This window comes from Halichoeres trimaculatus, unplaced genomic scaffold, assembly GCF_033239565.1.
Source record: "Halichoeres trimaculatus isolate MK-OKI-2021-1 unplaced genomic scaffold, fHalTri1.1 fHalTri1_scaffold_14, whole genome shotgun sequence".
Taxonomy (NCBI): Eukaryota; Metazoa; Chordata; class Actinopteri; order Labriformes; family Labridae; genus Halichoeres; species Halichoeres trimaculatus.
Genome location: NW_027437192.1, coordinates 1,771,052 through 1,790,305, shown reverse-complemented (window position 1 = coordinate 1,790,305; position 19,254 = coordinate 1,771,052). Strand labels below are relative to the sequence as shown.

Genomic DNA, 19,254 nt, shown 5'->3' with positions numbered 1-19,254 from the left:
TGCCAGCCGTGACAAAGAGCTGTTGGCTGGAGGATCCCGGGCGGAGCAGGCCAGCAGTGCTGAGGGAGGAAACACTGCGACAGCATCCGCCAAGGACGCCAGCGCTGCTGCAGGATGTTCATCAGGCGGGCGCACGTTTTCAGCCAATGAAGGTGTCAACGGGCCTTTAGCTTAAGCTGAGATGGAAGTGTGAAGAATTAAAAAGAGCAGGGAGTAAAATTTAGAGAACTTTCTGTGATATTCAAGAAAACGTGACCTTTGTAGATCTATGGGGACCTCGTTTCCACCAAGTGGTCCGGTACGGGTCAGTACAGTGCAGGTTGGATCAGTAAAGCCTGATCCTGTTTGTGTTTTCACAGCCAAAAGTGTCCTTCCTGGAAGGCGGCGTGTAAGATGGACGCTGATAGCTACGTAGGCTACATAATAGCATGATAGCATAGCAGCACAACACAGTCTACCCCGCTAATAGCAATGAGCAACAATGGAAGACATCCAGCAATTTGTCTTCTTTCTGATTGGCATGTGGCTCAATCAACCTTCGTTTCTCTATTACCGCTGTCACACAGGAAGTGACAATTCTTCCCCCAATCAACAGACTTTTTTTGACCAATCAGGAGCAAGTCTGACCTCCAGCAGCGGGGAGGAGAATGCCAAAGTTAAAGTGCCATCACTGCTCTGTTTTTGGCTGTAAACAGCCACATAGTTCCATGCTCAAGCTTCCCATCTCAGAAGAAGACAGACTAAGTGTCTAGAGTTCATTTATCAGGAAATGTTCCAGCTACACTCAGTAAAACTGAGCATGTGTGTGCTAGTCACTTCACGGCCGACTGCTTTTCCAACTTTGGACAGTCCAACAGAGGGCTAGCCAATAGACTGGTCCTGAATCCAGGCGCATTACCAACCATCCTCCAACAAACCTGGGACCCTGGAAATGTGAGTATTTTAAATGCTGTGTGCTGTGGAGCAGATGGAAGAGCTTTTCCTCAGTGTCCCCCCTGTCTCTGTGTTAGCTTCAGGATGCTAACTTTAGTTGCAGTTAGCCTGTTGTTTTAGCCTGTAATGTTACGGTAAAGGAGCTTCTCTGTTTTCTAAACATTGTGCACTCGGAGCTCGTGGCGCCGCTCTCAGTGATGTTGAAGAGCGGGGCGGTATCAGCGGTGGCTCATTTACATATGAAGGCCACGCCCACTAAATCAGAGCGTTGTGAACAGAGGGGCTATGAGAGCCTGGAAACAATGCTGCTGTGCTTGATTTATTGGCTTTTTGGACCAAAACATGTTACTACCATTTCATGAAGACATCAATGATCCAGATTAAACTGCAGGAAAGGGGCAGAATATGGGACCTTTAATTTGTTTTTAGACTCGCCCCCTGCTGGTCGGGATGGGTACTGATTTAGCTACTTTTACAAGTACAGATCAAATTTCATCGTAGTACTAAGCACCAGTTCACATAAATCAAACAGTACCATGTTTAGGTACCTTAATGCATCCTTGTGACTGTGAGGAAGTGGAAGAGTAGGAGATTTTCCATGCTGAACATGAACACAGCATTGAAGGTAATATATTGTAGAGTAAATATGTTAAAGTGAAAAAGTTTCAGGTTTTACTATTGAAAAAAATTTATATCTATGACCACAGAAACACACACCACGACTGATTGCCAGATACTGGGTACCCATACTGTATCCTTTCTAATGTGAAAGTTAGCCACCCCTACCTGCTGGTTCTGTACCTACTATGGCCTGATGGTGGCGCTATAACCACAGACAAATGAACACAAATGTTTTAGAGACTCACTCTGAGGGTGAAGAGATGTTGCACACTCGCTGAAAGAGATCATAAATAAAGCAGCAGATCCAGATGGCGCCCCCCTGAGGAAACGTGTGATCCTGGAGCCAATCAGCCTGAATTTAATGAAGGTGATCTAATGTTTGGATTGACCCTCATTAGAAACCGATGGCGAAACACTGAAGCCTCATTTCCTGACCGTTTCAGTCTCAGCGCTCACATCAACTCGACTCCAGCAGCTGCTGGTAATGAGTCAGAAAATGAGCTGTGGAGCCAAAACACGGAGCTGGAAGGAGCTAAAGAGGAGACTTCACCTCACTCCTGGCTCAGGGGAGGAAAATGACATATTTTTAAGGATCATCAAAATTCTCAAGTGGTTTAGAAAATCTTCCTGGACTTTAGGTTTCTCTCAAACTTACAGATCAATGATACTTGCTTCTGACATAAAGATGATCTTGAATTCAGACAAAAAGCTCAGTTGTTGATTAGATTTCATGTAAAACTTTCAAATATCAGTGTGAGACCTGTACGACGCAGAAAGACGAACTCAGGGTGGACAAACCTTTAAGGATCCCTTCTTCACAGACCCCCTTCTCTCTGATTGGCCAGCCTTTTTGGGGCCTGTTTTGGGGGCGGAGCTATGAGCACACCTTGGTGTTTGAGGCCCTGGATCACAAATGTGTTGTAAGCCAGCTAAGAGATCCTTATGTGAGGATTTTGGGGATTTTATTTGAGTTTGAGCATCCAGCGTTGGTATTTATACTCGTGTTTTAAACATAGAAGAGCAGAAAACCCTCTCTTTAAGGTTTCATCAAACTTTAAAGCTTAACAAGCGTGTCTGTCGTCTGAGATCATCTCCAGTCGTCAAAGTCAGGTGTGTGTTGGTGTGTGTTGGTGTAAGTTAGTGTGTGTGTTGTGAAGGTGGACTGAACAGCAGCATCGCCCTTGTTGAGCGCGCCGCCATGTGCCCTTGCGAAACGGCTCAGTTAGAGTCTGTGACACGGCGGCGGCGTTTAGAGACGAGGCGGGGATCGAGACGAGTTATTATCCGCGCAAAGTCTCCGAGCACAAGGGCACGACACCGGACAGTGAAATTATAATGATGACAAACGGCGGCCGGGGCCGGCGTGCATCTGTGATGAGCGCAGAGACAGAGAGGGGAGGAGACGTACGCCGGCAGGAGAGGAGAGGAGACAGGATGTGACACGCAAACATCCTGGAGAGTGTAAAATGAGGGGTTACAGGCTGGAAACATCAGGTGCAGGAGGGCGGAGGGAAAGTGAGAATAAAGATGTTGACAAGGAAACAAGGATGAGGGGACAAGGACGGATGGGGAGGATAGGAGAGACATAAAACCTGTTTGGTGTTTGGGAGGAGGAATGAAGGAGGGAGGAGGAGTGAGGAAGGAAAGGACACGACTGAGGAGGGATGAAGAGGAGGAGGAGAAACTCCAGGTGAAAGCAGAGATCATCGTACCATGGTGGTCAGGATGTACTTGTAGAAAGCTGACGTCATCCCCAGCTCGCTGGCCTGCAGGTCACACACAAACAGAAGAAGAAGACAGAAAGAGAGATTAACGTGGGACAGGAAGTGCTGGCAGAATAACGAACGGAGCTGATTAATACGCAGAAACCGTCTGTGTCGTCTCTTCGTGCTGCTCCGTGTGTTTTCTGCAGAAATGGAAATGATTGTGTTTCACCCTGGTGGTCTGTGTCGCGGCGTTCCTGCTTCCTTAACAAGACGTAACAACCTTGAAACGGTGAATTAGTCTCAGAATGAGAGAATTGAATCAGGCGGTGATTAACTCTAAAGTTCAGGGGGGAGATAACAGGAGGAACAATCGGTGAAATGACGTCTGAGTTTTTATTTGGCTCAGGACTCGGTGTTCTGCAGACGGGTGAATCAGAAAAGTGGGAGAGATTTAATTTTTATTTCAGACCCAGAGAATAAAAAGCTATCAATCAAACCACCCTGAGATCCACCAGGAGTTTACCTTAGGACATGATCCTGTTAAAGTCTACGCCCGTCACCTGATGGTACCTCACAGAGCGATCTAAATAAGTATCGAACACGTCAACTTTTTTCTCTTCACATTTATTTCCAAACAAAATTTCTCCCAGACATTGGTATTAACTCCAATAATCCACACATGAAAAGAAATCACAACGTTCAGGTCCATAAATAATGATTATGGTGAATTAAGTACGGTAACACAGGAAAAAAGTATTGAACACACCATGGAAAGGCTGTATACTTTGGACAGGAAATGCACCATACCACCTGAAATCTGTCAGTAATTATTACTTCAACTTCCAATTAGTGCAAACCAACATCAGCTGGGCTAGAGCAAATTGATGGTCCTATAAAAAAGGTGTTGTTTTCACCAAGCAGTTAAATAGCACACACCTCATGATGGGTAAAGGCAAAGAGCTCTCTGAAGACATTCACAACCTGATTGTTGCTCAGCATCAGAATGGAACTGGTTACAGACTTATATCAAAGCACCTGAATATTCCAGTCAGCACCGTTGGGGCCATTATTCACAAGTGGAAGAAGCACCACCTTACCATCAACAGGCCACGCACAGGAGCTCCTTGAAGATTTCTGACCAGGGAGTCAGAAAGATAGTCAGAAGAGTACTCAACCAGCCAAGGACCACCCTGAAAGTGCTCCAGAAAGACTCGGAGGCAGCAGGTACAATTGTTACAGAGAAAACAATAGGCAATGCACTCCACCGCCATGGTCTCTATGGAGGCTCAGCCCACAAGACTCCATTCCTCAAGAAAAGGCATGTTGAAGCTGGTTTAAAGTTTGCTAAACAGCATCTTGACAAGCCTGTAGAATACTGGGAGAATGTTGTCTGGTCAGATGAGACCAAAACTGAACTTTTGGGCTGTCATACTACAGACCATGTTTGGAGGAGAAATGGCACTGCACATCAGCCAAAAAACACTACACCAACAGTGAAGTTTGGAGGTGAAGCATCATGGCATGGGGTTGTTTCTCATCTCATGGTGTTGGCAAACTTCATATAACTGACGGAGCAATGAATGGAGCCATGTATGGGGAAATTCTTGATCTGAATCTGCTGCCATCCACCAGGATGATGAAGATGAGACGCGGCTGGACCTTCCAGCAGGACAACCATCCAAAGCACACGGCAAAGTTGACTCTCAAATGGTTTCAGAAAAAGAAAATCAATCTGTTAGAACGGCCTCGTCAATCACCTGACTTCAATCCAACTGAACATTTGTGGAAAGAAGTAAAGAAAAGGGTTCACCAGAGGGCACCAAAGAATATTCCAGATTTAAAGACAATCTGTGCAGAGGAATGGGCCAAAATCACACCTGAGCAGTGTGGGCCATTAGTTCAAACATACAAGAAGCTTCTGGAAGCTGTCACTGCAAACAAAGGCTTCTCCACTAAGTATTAGATGAGTCTCAGTTAGCGTGTTCAATACTTTTTTCCTGTGTTATCGTTCTTAATTCACCATAATCATTATTTATGGACCTGAACGTTGGGATTTCTTTTCATGTGTGGATTATTTGAGTTAATACCAATGTCTGGGAGAAATTTGGTTTGAATTGCAGCTTTGGAAATAAATGTGATGAGAAAAAAGTTCAATACTTATTTTCCCCACTGTAAACTCATGGGTACCATAAAACCAGCTCCTGATGCGTAGCTTTCTCAGTAAAACACAGCTGGTAAAAAGATATGAATGATGATTGCAGTTTCACTAAGTGGGTGTATTTCTCAGTCAGAGTTGGTCGTAAGATTTATCAGTGTCATAACTTCATTCAAACTTGTCTTAAGACCCAAAGTCCTCCAGAAACAAACCCTGAGCAGATTGTCTGGGCCCTCTGAACGACTCCGATATGAAGAGTCTTTAACTCTTGATGAAATTATTTTGTCCATCTGAACACCTGCCTCTCCAGATCTGAGTCTGTGAAACATGAATTAATCTGAACGAGTTTCTGTTTCACAACCTGCTCAAACTACCCTCATTTTCCCACTTAACCTTCCTCCAGAAGCCGTTTCTGAGCAGCTGCTGCTTCAGACTGTCATCACGCTCACTCCGTCAGGAGCGCTCTGCCCGTGCAGCTGTTCAAAGTCAGGCTGGGATTTGAACTTGTAACCTCACAGCGAGGAGAATCAGACCCACTCTGTTATTAATCCATTAACCTCGGCACACTGCGAGCTTTCCTCCGCTCGGCTCGGCTCTGCCTGCAGGAGCCGCGCCGAGCAGGGAGGAAGACAAACACGCCAGAGTCGCTGAGTGCTTTATTCTGTATTCAAAACTTCTCAGACTCCCCCAAGGTTACGGTGCACAGAGTGAAATTACAACCTGCCAAGAGCTGGTACATTCAGTTTGGGGCTGTAAAAGTCTACCAACCACTTTGGCAGGAAACCAGGCTGCTTCTAAAGGTCTGAGGGAAGAGCAGAGCAAACAGAGATGAAGCTGTTTGAGGCAGACAGAGGAGCCGGACGCTCTGATGACTGCTGGAAAAAAAAACACCACAGAGCTCTGCAGGAAACCACGGTCTGTGGATGACGAGACCATCACCGTGCTTCACTCCAATCAGGAAACTTAGCTAGATGATGATCTCTCTGATTTATTCTGGGTTCAGGACATTGAGCCAAATATCAAACCACTGATCCAACAGCCTGTTAGCGCCCAGCATCCAGCCTCGGCTACGCTAACGTTTCAACTGCCTTCAGGAGGTCAGACTCTGAGTATCAGCTGATGGGTAATTAACTGTGGACACATGATTTCTAACAGCAGATTTCACTGATTCTTTATGATTTTTGTCTTCATTTGCTAAAAATCTGACAATGGGGAAAGAAAAGTTTCTTATTTTAAGACATTATTCTAATTTCAAGAAACTTTCCCAACAAATATTTCCGACCCTGTTAGCAGATTTTTTTTTTGCTTGCTTGCTACAAACACTTTAGACCTCATTTTTGCATTTTCATGAAAAACAACACGTTTCTGGACTTATCAGGTGTATTTTTTCCTCAAATAAAGACGTAAACACAGCAAAAAAAAAAGAAATCTTATGAAGTATTTTTGTCTTAATTTCAGTAGAAAATGTCTTTATAAACTTGTTATGAGCCACATTCACCTGACAAGTCCAGAAAATTGTCTTGTTTTAAGTTATTTAAAGATAAAATGAGGTCTGAATTTTTTGTAACAACTTTAAAACAATCTGCCAATGGAACAAGAGAAAAGTTACTTGTATTGAGACATTAGAGGCAGTTCTTGAGTTACTAACAAGTTCTGTTCTTACGATGCGTCGTATCCCAAATTTCCGTGTACAACAGATTTTTACCCTAAATACCCCCCAAATCTCTAAATAACCATCCAAATACATCGGTTATACTTCATATTCATGGGAAATTATGTGAGAAAGGTGAGGATACCCAGAAAATTACACAGCATCAACACAGACAATCTGCACTATGACGCGACTTGAGACAAAGTGGACGATGTTGATGACCTCGTAACACTGCGTAGCTGTGTGTTCATATGCAATCTGCATCAAAAACTAGTAAATGTTGTAGGAGCTTATGAACAGAGCGGCAGACTACGAAACTTTCTCTATTTGCTTAGGTACATATATTTATTGGTGGCGTAAAGTCGATACGACGGAAGTTCAGAACCACGTAAGTCAAGGACCTCCTGTATTCTAGTTTCAAACTAGTTTTTTTAGCAAATTTTTCTTGTTCCATCGTCAGATTTTTTTTAAACTTGTTATAAGCAGTTCAGACCTTATTTTGTTGTTAAAGAACTTAAAACAAACCGTGTTCCTGGACTGATTAGTTGAATGTGGCTCGTATTGAGTATAATTTTTACTCAAAATGAGACAAAAACACTTGATAAGATTTCAGTTTTGGAGTGTAGCTCTGTACATGGGGTATTTGCTCTACCTACTACTCTACCAAGTAAAATTCCTTGTATGTACAAATGTACTTGGCAATAAAACTCGATTCTGATTCTGATTCTACTAATCCAAACCAGAATCTTGACTAATCTCTGTTTGTACATATACCATTTTTGTCTATACTCCAGTGTCTTGAGGAAAGTCCGGACTAAGACTGACTTTAGACTAATCCGTGTCATGGTGTTGGTGTTTAAACAAACTGAAGAGGCGTTCATCAGAAGAAAATCAGTTTGTGTTTCAGCTTCATACCTCTGAAGAAATCCAGGGAGAAGTTAACAGAAAACAACATAAAGATGTTTAAACTGAAATATTAGAGGTGTCAGGTTTCTGTTGTTTCAGCCTGAGTGGAATCGACCAATCAGGAGCATGCATGCAGAACGTTCTGTTTGCAGAGCAACAGCATGAGTTCTAGAACTCTGACATCATCAACAACTGAACTCTGTCATTGAATAGAATTATCAGTGAAGCAGTTTGCTTTATGACTTTATGACAACGTTGGCTCTGACGCTCTCTTACAGACTTTTACACCCGAGTTTGACTCTATAGGAATAGTCAGGAGCTCAAAATGACTTTGGGAAAATCAGTGAAGACTGTGATGAGACTGCAGCGTCAATGGGTCAGTTGCTAGTTCAAATGAACTCTATTTTCACCTCGTTACCGTTCAACTATCTTCTGGTAACTTCTGATACTGAATAAAGCGACAGTACAGGCCTGGAAAAATGCAGGAAAGGCCATAAACTGAACGTAGCGTCCTTCCTGACCTTCCTGAGGATGTGGTAGGAGATGGAGGCGTTGGCGTCGATGATGATGGTGGCCACTTTGTCGTCTCTGATCTCCTTCAGCAGCGGCGTGGGGTCCAGGCTGTCGTCCAGCATCCGCACCGACAGCGTCTCCCTGGAGATGAGGAAGCGGTGCACCAGCTCCTCCAGTCGCAGGAGGCCTAAAGGGGGCGGAGTCAAGAATCAGGACGTGTCACAGGAACCTTTATCCAAACACCGGCGCTGTGTGAAAACTTTCTGAGCGGCTGGAAAACGGACAGAGGTCTATAAATAACGCCGCGCTGATTGTGGGGCTTGTTTACTTGTAAAATTATCGCCTTGGAAAAAAGAGGCTTTGAGAAATTGATGGGCCTCAGAGTCATTAGAGACAAATAACTGCTGCACGGAGCTGCAGGTCTGAGCGGCTGCATTAAACTCAGACGAGTCTGGAGGTGATTATGTTGAAAGTCCATTAATTTTCCTCACAGAGAATCAATTTGGACATAAACAAGTCTGTTTTCACTCAAACAGCCGATTATTAGAGAGCTGCACATTTGGACAGAGACGTCGAATTAAACGCCATTAGCTCTTCATTACAACAACGTTCAACGCTTCACGTAGAGGTTTATAAACATGCAGGTTATTCTACAGAGCAAACACCATCAGTCGTCACTGCTCACGGGTTAAAATCTGGTTTTCTATCACCACTGGACTCAGACGATTCCTTCTGGTTCATGATGCTAAAGATTAAATTTGTTTAAAACTTTATTTTTATTATTTGTGTTAATGACGTGGCTCTTTTCCCACATCACTTCCTGCTCTGTCTGTTCTCAACAAGTGACGGCAGAAAGAGCCTTAAAAAATTTGAATTAATACAAAATTTAAAAAAGAAGACCCACCAAAATAATAGTAGACAAAATAAAACAAAAAAAGACAATGAAAACAAAAAATGAAAAAAACAACGTCAACAGTTTAGAAAAAACGTACAACAACAATAAAAGAAACATGACAAAATATGAAAAAAGAAAACACGCAAGAGAACAGACAACAAAAATACATGACAACGTCAAAAAAGGAAACAAAAAAAGGAACAGCATCAAAAAACCGACAACAAAAACAAAATGAAACGAGATTAAAAACAAAGAAAATGTCAACAATTAAGAAAAGAAAAAAAATATAACATACTAATTTGTACTTTGATCCCCTTTGACATGACAAAAACATGGCAAAAGAAAAAACACTATAAGAAGCGGGAAAAATGGGTCAGGCATTAGAAAAGACAGCAACAAAAAAGCAGAAAAAAAAGAAAAAAAAGTAAAAAAAGAAAAAAAAAAAGGGAAAAAAGAAAAAAGAGAAAATAGAAACAAAACAGGAAAAAAAGAAACAAAAAAAGGAAAAAAAAAAACAAAAAAAGGAAAAAAGGGAACAAAGAAACAAAACAGAAAAAAAAGAAATAGAAGAAAAAGAAAAAACAAAACAAAAAAGGAAACAAGAATCAAAAAAGGAAAAAAGAAACAAAAAATGAAAAAAGAAACAAATAAGGAAAAAATAAGAAAAAATGAGAAAAAAGGAACAAAATAAACAAAAAGAAAGAAAGACACAAAAAAGGAAAAAAACAAAACAGACAAGAAGACAGCGTACAGATTTGTAGTTGTTTTGTCTTTTGACATGACAAACATGGCAAAAACACATGACCACAATCAAAAATAAATAAAACATGTCAACAATAAAAAGAAAAGAAAAAAAATTATAACAAATTATTGTAAATCATAAAAACACAAATTCACTACAAAAAGCACAGAAACAGGACAACACAATAAATCAGACCTCAACATTAAAATAAAAACAACGCCAAAACAATAAAACAACATGACAACAACAAAAAAACTATAATAAAAATAAAACACATTAACAAAAATTAATGCATGGGATCAAGAATAAAACAACAAAAACATGTAATTATCTATTTTTTTTAATCAACAATTAAATAAAATAAGTCTCATAAAATCGAATCAATCTCAACCTTAATCTCATCAAACTGGATTAATTTGTAAGGAACAAATAAAGATGATAAGTTTAGAGGTTTGGAGGTTTTCTCAGTCTCCTCCTCAGAGCGTCTCCTCCTCGGAGCGTCTCCTCCTCAGAGCGTCTCCTCCTCGGAGCGTCTCCTCCTCGGAGCGTCTCCTCCTCGGAGCGTCTCCTCCTCGGAGCGTCTCCTCCTCGAAGCACATCATCAGTTTGTTTCTTTCAATCTGACCCTGGGAGGGAAACCGCTCACTTCTTAAATATTCATGACAAACCTCCTTCTCTGAAATCTTCCTGAGTAACTTTTATCATTCAGAGCGCCGGCCTCTGTCCCGCTTCCTCCTCCGTCCCTGACACAAGCAGCGGGCGTGTCTCGACTAATCGCCGTCGTAAAACCTTTATCACGGCGCCGCCGGGTTTCACTGTCCGACAGCAGCGTTCACAACAACAAAACAGGCCCGTTAAACAGCGCCGTTAACGGGGCGAGGGTACGGATAAAGACCAGGAGGGGGATGAGGGGCGGTTAAACTGTGAGCTGGGGCGGCCCAGTCGGGTGGAAAGACGGGAGAAGGAGATCGATGAAGGAGACGTGGAGGAGAAAAGAGGAGGAGGACATGAGCAGAGGACAGACGAAGACAATTTTCATAGTTTACTGTAAAATCAATCCTCAGGTGGAGCAATAAAACGTCTTCAGGAGCTGAATCTGAATCTGTGTGGTCGATAGACCCACAGAGGATCTGCGCTAAACCAGGCGGAAAATAAAGACTGCAACATTCAGGGAAGCTTCTAAACGTCAGAAAGCCACACAGCTCAACAGAGACAGGATTTATGGAGCGTCACACGCCGACACACTCACACTCCGCTTTGGCACAGACCAGGCTGGCCGTGGGGAAGCCGAAGGAGCGCAGGATGGAGCCGATGGCCAGGCTCAGGTCCTCGTTGCTCGGGTACAGAGTCACCGAGGCGAAGCGCAGATACGGCAGCTTCGGGGTTTCCTCTGGGCCGATCTTCACGTGAGGGATCTGAGGGAGGAGGGGAGGAAGAAGGAAAGTCAGTTTCTGAGTTTCAAGAAGCAGAAAAAAAAGGTTTTATCGTCTGTAGAGTTCAAACTTCTCTGTTTCAGTTTAATCTCCTGTGACTGACACACTCTCCGTTTAAGCTGAAATATTAACGACGAAGTGGAGGATGAATCACAGGAGCAGGTCAGAGGTTAAACGCCGTGTGTGATCCTCGGCTCGGCGGTCTGACCTGCAGAGGTTAAACGGTTCAGCTCAGCTTCAGCAGAGCCAGGAGATACGGGACGGTTGGAGGATTAACAAGACACCACGACAGGAAGTCACAAGTTTAAACCCTTTAAAGACCCAAAAGTTGAAGCTGAACTAAAGCAGTTGCCTACATCTTCAGAATAAAACCTCTCTGTGTGTATTTTAGTGGCGCCTGCCGACACTGCCAAAACAACCAAAGCTGGATAAACAAACAACAAGCTGTGATGTGTTTGTTGTTTTAAATGACCAAGAAGCTAAAAACGCCTCTCATGAACCAGTTTTTGTGTTTTCCTCCGAGCATGTGACGCCTGATGATTGGTAACCACGTGTAACTCACCTCTTTCTCACCACAGATGTGACTGATGGTGGACCCGGAGGCAGGGCTAGAGGCTGGGCCGATGACGGAGACCACGCCCTTTGGGAGGATCTGACACACTGAGGAAGGAAAGGACACAAAACAGATTCATGTTTTCATCTTAGCTGCTGTCTCTTTAAGGCTCCCCACAACACAACCCCCCCTCACTCTGATTGGCCGGCTCTCTGGAGGCCTGTTGAGGGCGGAGCTGCAGGCAGACCTTGATGTTTGAGGCCTGCTTGTCCAAAATATCATGACCCAGCTAGGAGATCCTGATGTAAGACCTCAAAGATTCAGGAAGTCTTGTTAAGACCTGGTAAAGATCTCAATCTTGGGAAGATCTCGATCTCATGGAGATCACGAAAATCCAATCTCATGAAGAGCTTGATCACCTGAATATCCACCATAAAGATCTAGATTAGCTGAAGATCTTGTATTTCTGAATATCTCAATCTCTTGAGGATCTCATTCACCAATTTCTTGATCCCGTGAGGGTCTTGTGAATATCTCAATTTCTTAAAGGTCTTAAATTTGCCAATATCTCAAACTTGTGAAGATCTCGATCCCAGGAAGAGTCTAATATCTCTATTTTGAGAAGAGCTCAATCTCGTAAAGATCATGAAGATCCAACCTCATGAAAAGCTCAATCTCGTGAAAATATACCATGAAGATCTTGATCAAGTGAAGAAGTTTAATTTGTGAACATCTCAATCTCTTGAGGAGCCTAAATTCAACAATTTCTTGATCTCGTGACGATCTCAACTCTGCAAATATCTTGATCTTGTGAATATCTGAAATTCTTAAAGGTCTTCAATCCGCCAATGTCTCGATCCCAGGAAGATTCTCACGAAAATCAAGATCCCGTGAATAAATCCATCCTGTGAGGATCTTGATCCTGTAAAGATCTCAAATCAGAGATTATCTTGATCTCATGAATATCTCGATCTTGAAAAGACCTTGATCTTGTGAAGATCCCAAAGATCCAATTTCACAAAGAGCTCAATCTTGTGAATATATCATGATGACATTGATCAGGCGAAGAACTTAAATTAGTGAATATTCGCTGATCTCTTGATCTCGTGAATTTCTTGATCTTGTGAATACCTCTGTCTCATGTCTATCTTAATCTCACGATAAACTTAAAAATGCCAATCTCTTAATTTTGTAAAGATCTCCATCTCGCTAAAATCAAGATCTTATGAATAACCTCATCCTGTGAGGATCTTGATCTTGTGAAGGTCTTTAATTTGTGAATATCTTGATCTTAAAAATATCTCGATCATGTAAATATTTTGATCTCAGAGAGATATTGTAAATATCTGGTGAAGATCAAGATCTCATGAATAACTCCATCCTGTTAGGATCTTGATCTTGTAAAGATCTCAAATTTGAGAATATCTTCATCTAAAGAATATCTCAATCTTGAAAATTCATGAAAACTTAATCTCTTGAGGATCTCGAATCTGCCAAGCTCTTGATCTTGTGAATAACTTAACTTGTAAATATTTTATGATGCTCTTAAAATCGCTGAAATCAAGATCTTGTGAATAAGTTCATCCTGTGAGGATCTTGATCTCGTAAAGGTCTTTAATTTATAAATATCTTGTTCTTATAAACATCGCCAACTGGTAAATATCTTCATCTTGTGAATATTGTGTGAGTATCTGGTGAAGAGCTTAAATTTGTTAATATCTCAATTTATTAAGGATGTCAAATTCACCAATTTCTGGATCTTGTAAATATCTCCATCTCGTGGCTATCTTGATCTTATAACGATCATAAATGTGTTAATATCTTAATCTTGTCCAAATCTTGATTCATGAAGAACCTCGCTAAAATCAAGATCTTGTGAATAACTTCATCCTGTGAGGATCTTGATCTTGTGAAGGTCTTTAATTCGTGAATATCTTGATCTTATAAATATCTGGTAAATATCTTGATCTCATGAACATCTTGTGAACATCTGGTAAAGATCTTTATTTTTTAAATATTGCAATCTCTTACGGATCTCAACTTCGCCAGTTTCTGGATCCTGTAAATTTTTTCCACCTCGTGGCTATCTTGATCTTGTGACAATCTTAAATGTGGTAATATCTTATTCTTGTACAAATCTTGATCTTATGAAGATCCTCATTTAAATCAAGATCTTGTGAATAACTCCATCCTGTGAGGATCTTGATCTTGTGAGGGTCTATAATTTGTAAATGTCTTGAGCTTATAAATATATCAATCTTGTAAATATCTTGATCTCATCAAGATCTTGCGGATATCTGGTAAAGATCTTTAATTTTTAAATATCTCGATCTCTTAGGGATCTCAAACTCGCTAGTTTCTGGATCTTGTAAATGTATCCATCTCATGGTTATCTTGATCTCATGACGATCATAAATGTGTTAATAGTTCAATCTTGTGAATATTTCTTTTTCTTAAAGGTCTTAAATTTGCCAATTTCTTGATCTTATGAAGATCCTCACGAAAACAAGATCTTCCTCCCTTGAGGATCTTTAATTCGATCTTGATCTAAATATCTCGATCTGGTGAAGATCTGGTCCAATTTCAGAGCAGAGTGTTTTGATCAGTTTACAGATTCAAGGATTTCTTCAACATGTTGATGTGTAGAGGTTTGAAAAGCTGCAGGTTTAGCTCTTAAATAATAAAACAACCTTCAGAACGTCGGGCAGGATTCAGTCAGAAAGTGAAAAAATCTGCCAATGGGGTAAAAGAAAAGTTACTAATACTAAGAAATTATTCTTACTTCAAGAAACTCGACAAGCAAATTTTTCTCACTCTATTGGATGTTTTTTTTTTTCTTGTTACAGTAAGTCAGACTTTATTTTTGTCTTTAAATAACTTGAAATAAGACATTTTTCTGGACTGGTCAGGAGAATGTGGCTCATATCAGGTTAAATCAGACAATTTTGACTAAAAATGAGACAAAAACACTCGTCTGGATTTCAGCTTTTGCAGTGTAAATCACCTACACTCCAAAAACTGAAACCTAATCAGGTGTTTACGTCTTATTTTGAGCACAAAATGGTTTATTAGACTTACTATGAGACATGTTTACCTGACAAGTCCAGAAAAAAGCTTATTTCTAGATTGAAAAGAGAAAAATGACGCCTGAATTGTCTGGAAAAAGTCTTTTACAGTCATTTTTTCTTTCAATATCTCAGGACATGTTTCTGGTCGTGTTGGTAAAAAGGGCTGTAGCTGCCGTGTTTCCTCTGTTCGCTCTTGTTTTAGTCACTGACGGGCTCGGATTAGGATCATAGGCGTGTTATTTATCATTTCCTGGTGATGCAGATCTCTGTGCAGAAAAATTACTCGACTCAGCGACGGTTTCTCCCTGAGGCCGCGGCTCTGATGATCAGTGAACAGTCACAGTCTGTCAGAGCCTGAAACAAACACCCACTCTGCCGTAAATAACTTTATTAATCATGACTGCACGGGAACACGTGAAGACCTGTATCATCAGACCTTTAGATTAACACGACTTTTAGCTCCACCTGCTCCACCCTGACGTGTCCTGAAGAGTCCGACAGTTTGGATAAAGGACTCGTCCAGACGCTGACCTGTTTGTTGGAGACGAAGAAGCTTTTTTATTTTTCCTCTCTCAGACATATGTCACATCACTCTCATTGAACCAGCAGACACTGCCACACAAACAGTCATTTCACCTTTCAGAGCGCAGCTGTTTCCACTCAGCGGCCTCAGCGGCCTCGGCGGTCGGGTTTTTAGCGTTATTGTTAGTCACAGACGTCGTGTTGGACCACAGTTTGATATCTGACTCCTAAAGTCTCGTATTGACACAAACAAACGGATGAAAAGTGGTGAAATGACTGTTTTCAGCCCAGCTCGGCAGATTTTGGAGTAAACCCAGAAACCCTGAGCGCGGTGAACCTGCACAGACGGACGTCTGTTGGTTTTTAAATGAGTGATGTAACAGCTGTTTCTGCTTTAAAGAGCAGCTTCCTGTCAGAGCAGACTGCTCCATCTCTGTCAGGATCCTTTCTGTAAAGTTTCAGACATTTCCAGAACAATCTGAGCCTGTCGGGGGGAATGAAGACGTTTCTGTGGACACACTTTACCCAGAGACTCAGCGTCTGCTCCTGAGAATAAGCAGCTGTCATGGATCAACCGGACATCTGATCAATGTCAAATTTTCACCAGTTTATCGTTCAATCAGAGAGAATATTTGTGCCAAATTTGAGGAACTTCCGTCCAGGCGTTCTTGAGATATCGTGACCCAAAGAGGCAGGATGGGCGACGTTAAAGCTCCTAACGCGCAGACTTACTGGTTTCAGTGGTGTCGTACTGGGAGTCCTTGATCAGCTCGTAGACGTCCACCTCCACCCTGGCCTCAGACGGACCCTCGATCAGACTGTTGATGTTCTCCCTCGCCAGAGCCAGCGCCAGACGCTCACCACGCCCACACCTTGACTGGTCATCCAAAATGGCCGCTGGAAATAAGAAGAAAGGAGGATGACAAAAAAAAAAGGTTAACTACAAGATAAAGAAATTTTGTCCAAAAATCTTTTATTTCCCTTCAAATTACATCCTTCATTTCAGTCTTTGTTTGTAACCTGGGTTGGAAAAAAGTTACCACTGTCCTCCAGCAGAGGGCAAAGTATTTTTCCTTGACTATCCACTAACGTGACGTCAGTTAGCCTGAAAAATTCCTAAAAACTGACTCACAAGTGACGCGTGCATTTTGGAAAATATGGTTCCTGATACCAGTGGTGTGCGGTCAGGGGAGGCAAAGGAGGCAGCGCCCCCTGTCGGCCAACGAGAAAGAAAATAGAAAAAAATTCCATTTGACTGTTCACTATTTACTGGCTTAAAAAAATCAAACAAAAACTTGTTGTTTTGATGAGATACGGATATTAGCGTAATGAATGCTCCTTGCTTAGTTAGTTAGCAAAAACCTAAACTGTGAAATAAATGATGAGGGACATTTCTATGGAGCGTAGTCTGACAGAGAAATGTTGAATAACTCTAAATTCAGGATAACCGTCATCCAAAAATCATAAAGAAATTAGAACTGGGAGAAAAGCACATCATCCCAGCCTTGTGTTTTTTCTTTTTGGTTTATCAAATCAAAACTGGACTGGATCGACTTGATCCAGTGCAACTCTTCATGATGAACAAATCTGGGTTAACAAAACTGTCACTGAGACTACCAGCTACAGACTCTGTCCACAGGGGGCGCCAACACTCGACAAAAAGCTCCCGACAGCTGCTTTAAGCTCGTCATTTTTCATTTTGGTCTGATAGTAGTTAGAAAAAATGTAACATCCTTTAGTTTTATCACCCTCATGTCTACTATTAAAACTTTTTGAGTCACTGTTCAGCTCCAAAAAGGCAGAAAACAAAAGAATCTTTCAAGCGTTGATGTATCATATAAAAGTGTTTGTTTCTATGATCCAGTCTGAGTACAATCCTCTGCTGGGGTCAGGATAATCCTGATGACTCTGACTGGTTTTCCCAGTTATCCCAGATTTGATTATCTGACGTCCAGAACCACCTGGTTTCAAGATTTGACCCCATGTGTCGGCTGATTTAGACGAGACGGACTGAATTCATGTTTCAGGACTTGTTGGATTCTTGCCTCATGTCGTCTCCTTCCCTCTCTGCCTCCTGAACAAAAAGCCCCGGCCTGTCACAGTCTGTGCTCCTGTACCTCCTCTGCCCTCAGGCTCTCCCTCTGCCCTCTCTGCTCCCCTGTTTCCTTCCTCCTCAGTCCTTTGGTTGCTGCGCACCTGCTGCAGTCGCTGCTGTAAAGCCCCAGGGGTCTGTCCTGCAGAATAATTCAGGTATTAACATCCCAGCAGACTCGTACCAAGGAGTCAGAGGACTCTCCAAGCTGTCAGTCGACCTGAGGAGCTACAAACCCCCTGATGGACTAACTCCAGACTCCTTTAAGGATGAAGTTGAACCACGCAGGCAATGCAGAAGTGTTACAAACTGCAGTTCTTCAAGTGTCCACTAGAGGCTGGCTGCAGAAGCACTATAAACCACATACACACTCATTCAAAAAAGCCAATCTTGACAGGAGAAATAAGCTGAACAGGCTTTGACGACACTTCCTGGACGATTTGCGTCACGAGACAGTCAGTAGTTTCAGAAACGTGCACGAGTGAAAGATTACGCTTCAGAAAGTTGAAAGAACTGCATCAACAACAAGAACGACGATGTTGCCTCCACTATGAAGGAGCAGCAGGCAGTGTAGCCAACTCTTCAGTAGTAAAAGGCACTGGATCAGATCAGTTTCTATTCAAGTCAACGTGTCGACTCACTGTGGATCCACTCCTCCGCCCCTGCTCCGGCAGGTCGCAGCAGATTTGCAATCCTCCTGTATTTGCTGGATACCGGAGCATCAGTTTACAAAAAGCAGACAGACCTGGACAGGGAGCTGTGCGTGGAAGCCATATAAAATCACCAAAATAAAACAAACCATTTCCAAACCAGGCTATATTTATCTTGACTACAACAACAAACCAACAAAATGGGCGGAGCCAGACCATGAGTCTACAGGTCTGAGGTTTTACAGCCCAACATGGACCAGGAGAGGATCTTCACTGGGGTAGGAATCCAGGTCTACAGTTCTGCAGTTTCAATCCAGCGGTTCCAGCAAGCGCCCCCTGCAGGTCTGGAGGACTAGCAGACAATTGTACGAGTCCCTCCAATCCGAGTCCCAAGCGAGGAGCAAGTCATTTGGTTCATGTCTCGTTTTTCTGTCGTGGTCAAGTCAAGTCTAGTCGAGTCACAGTTATATCTCAGGTTTATATCTTGAAGAAAGAAACTTTATCTTCCATTATTATATTTTAGTATGTCATTTATCATCAGGCACTAATTTAGCTGCCTCCTTTATCCACCTTCCGAAAGAATAACAGAGTGGACTAAATGCAGCTATAGCTAGAGGAAAAACTGACGGGAGGCTAAATGAGAAGGAACAAAGGTTTATGGTGCACACACTTCTTATAGTGTTAGCTTGGTTTCACTTCCTTGGCTTGGTGTGCAGTCTTTAAATGGCGGGTAAAGTTGGACATTGTTCCCTCTTTTCCTTTATTTTAGCGTAGCATATTTTGCATTGCGCGTTCCTCCTTTTTCCATTTGAGT

At 42.2% G+C, this 19,254-nt stretch overlaps 1 protein-coding gene across 4 annotated transcripts in view; it reads right to left on the bottom strand.

Moving 5' to 3' along the window:
• Positions 1–19,254, bottom strand: part of LOC141802741 (glutamate receptor ionotropic, kainate 5-like) — a 302,416-nt gene that overhangs the window by 61,661 nt on the left and 221,501 nt on the right. For all 4 annotated transcript variants that reach the window (XM_074686437.1, XM_074686439.1, XM_074686438.1 and 1 more), the window contains exons 4-8: positions 16,431–16,595; positions 12,118–12,215; positions 11,372–11,537; positions 8,494–8,672; positions 3,267–3,320 (exon numbers count right to left, since the gene is read on the bottom strand). In XM_074686437.1, the coding sequence (XP_074542538.1) occupies positions 3,267–3,320; positions 8,494–8,672; positions 11,372–11,537; positions 12,118–12,215; positions 16,431–16,595 (662 nt within the window). The remainder of the gene's footprint in view (positions 1–3,266; positions 3,321–8,493; positions 8,673–11,371; positions 11,538–12,117; positions 12,216–16,430; positions 16,596–19,254) is intronic.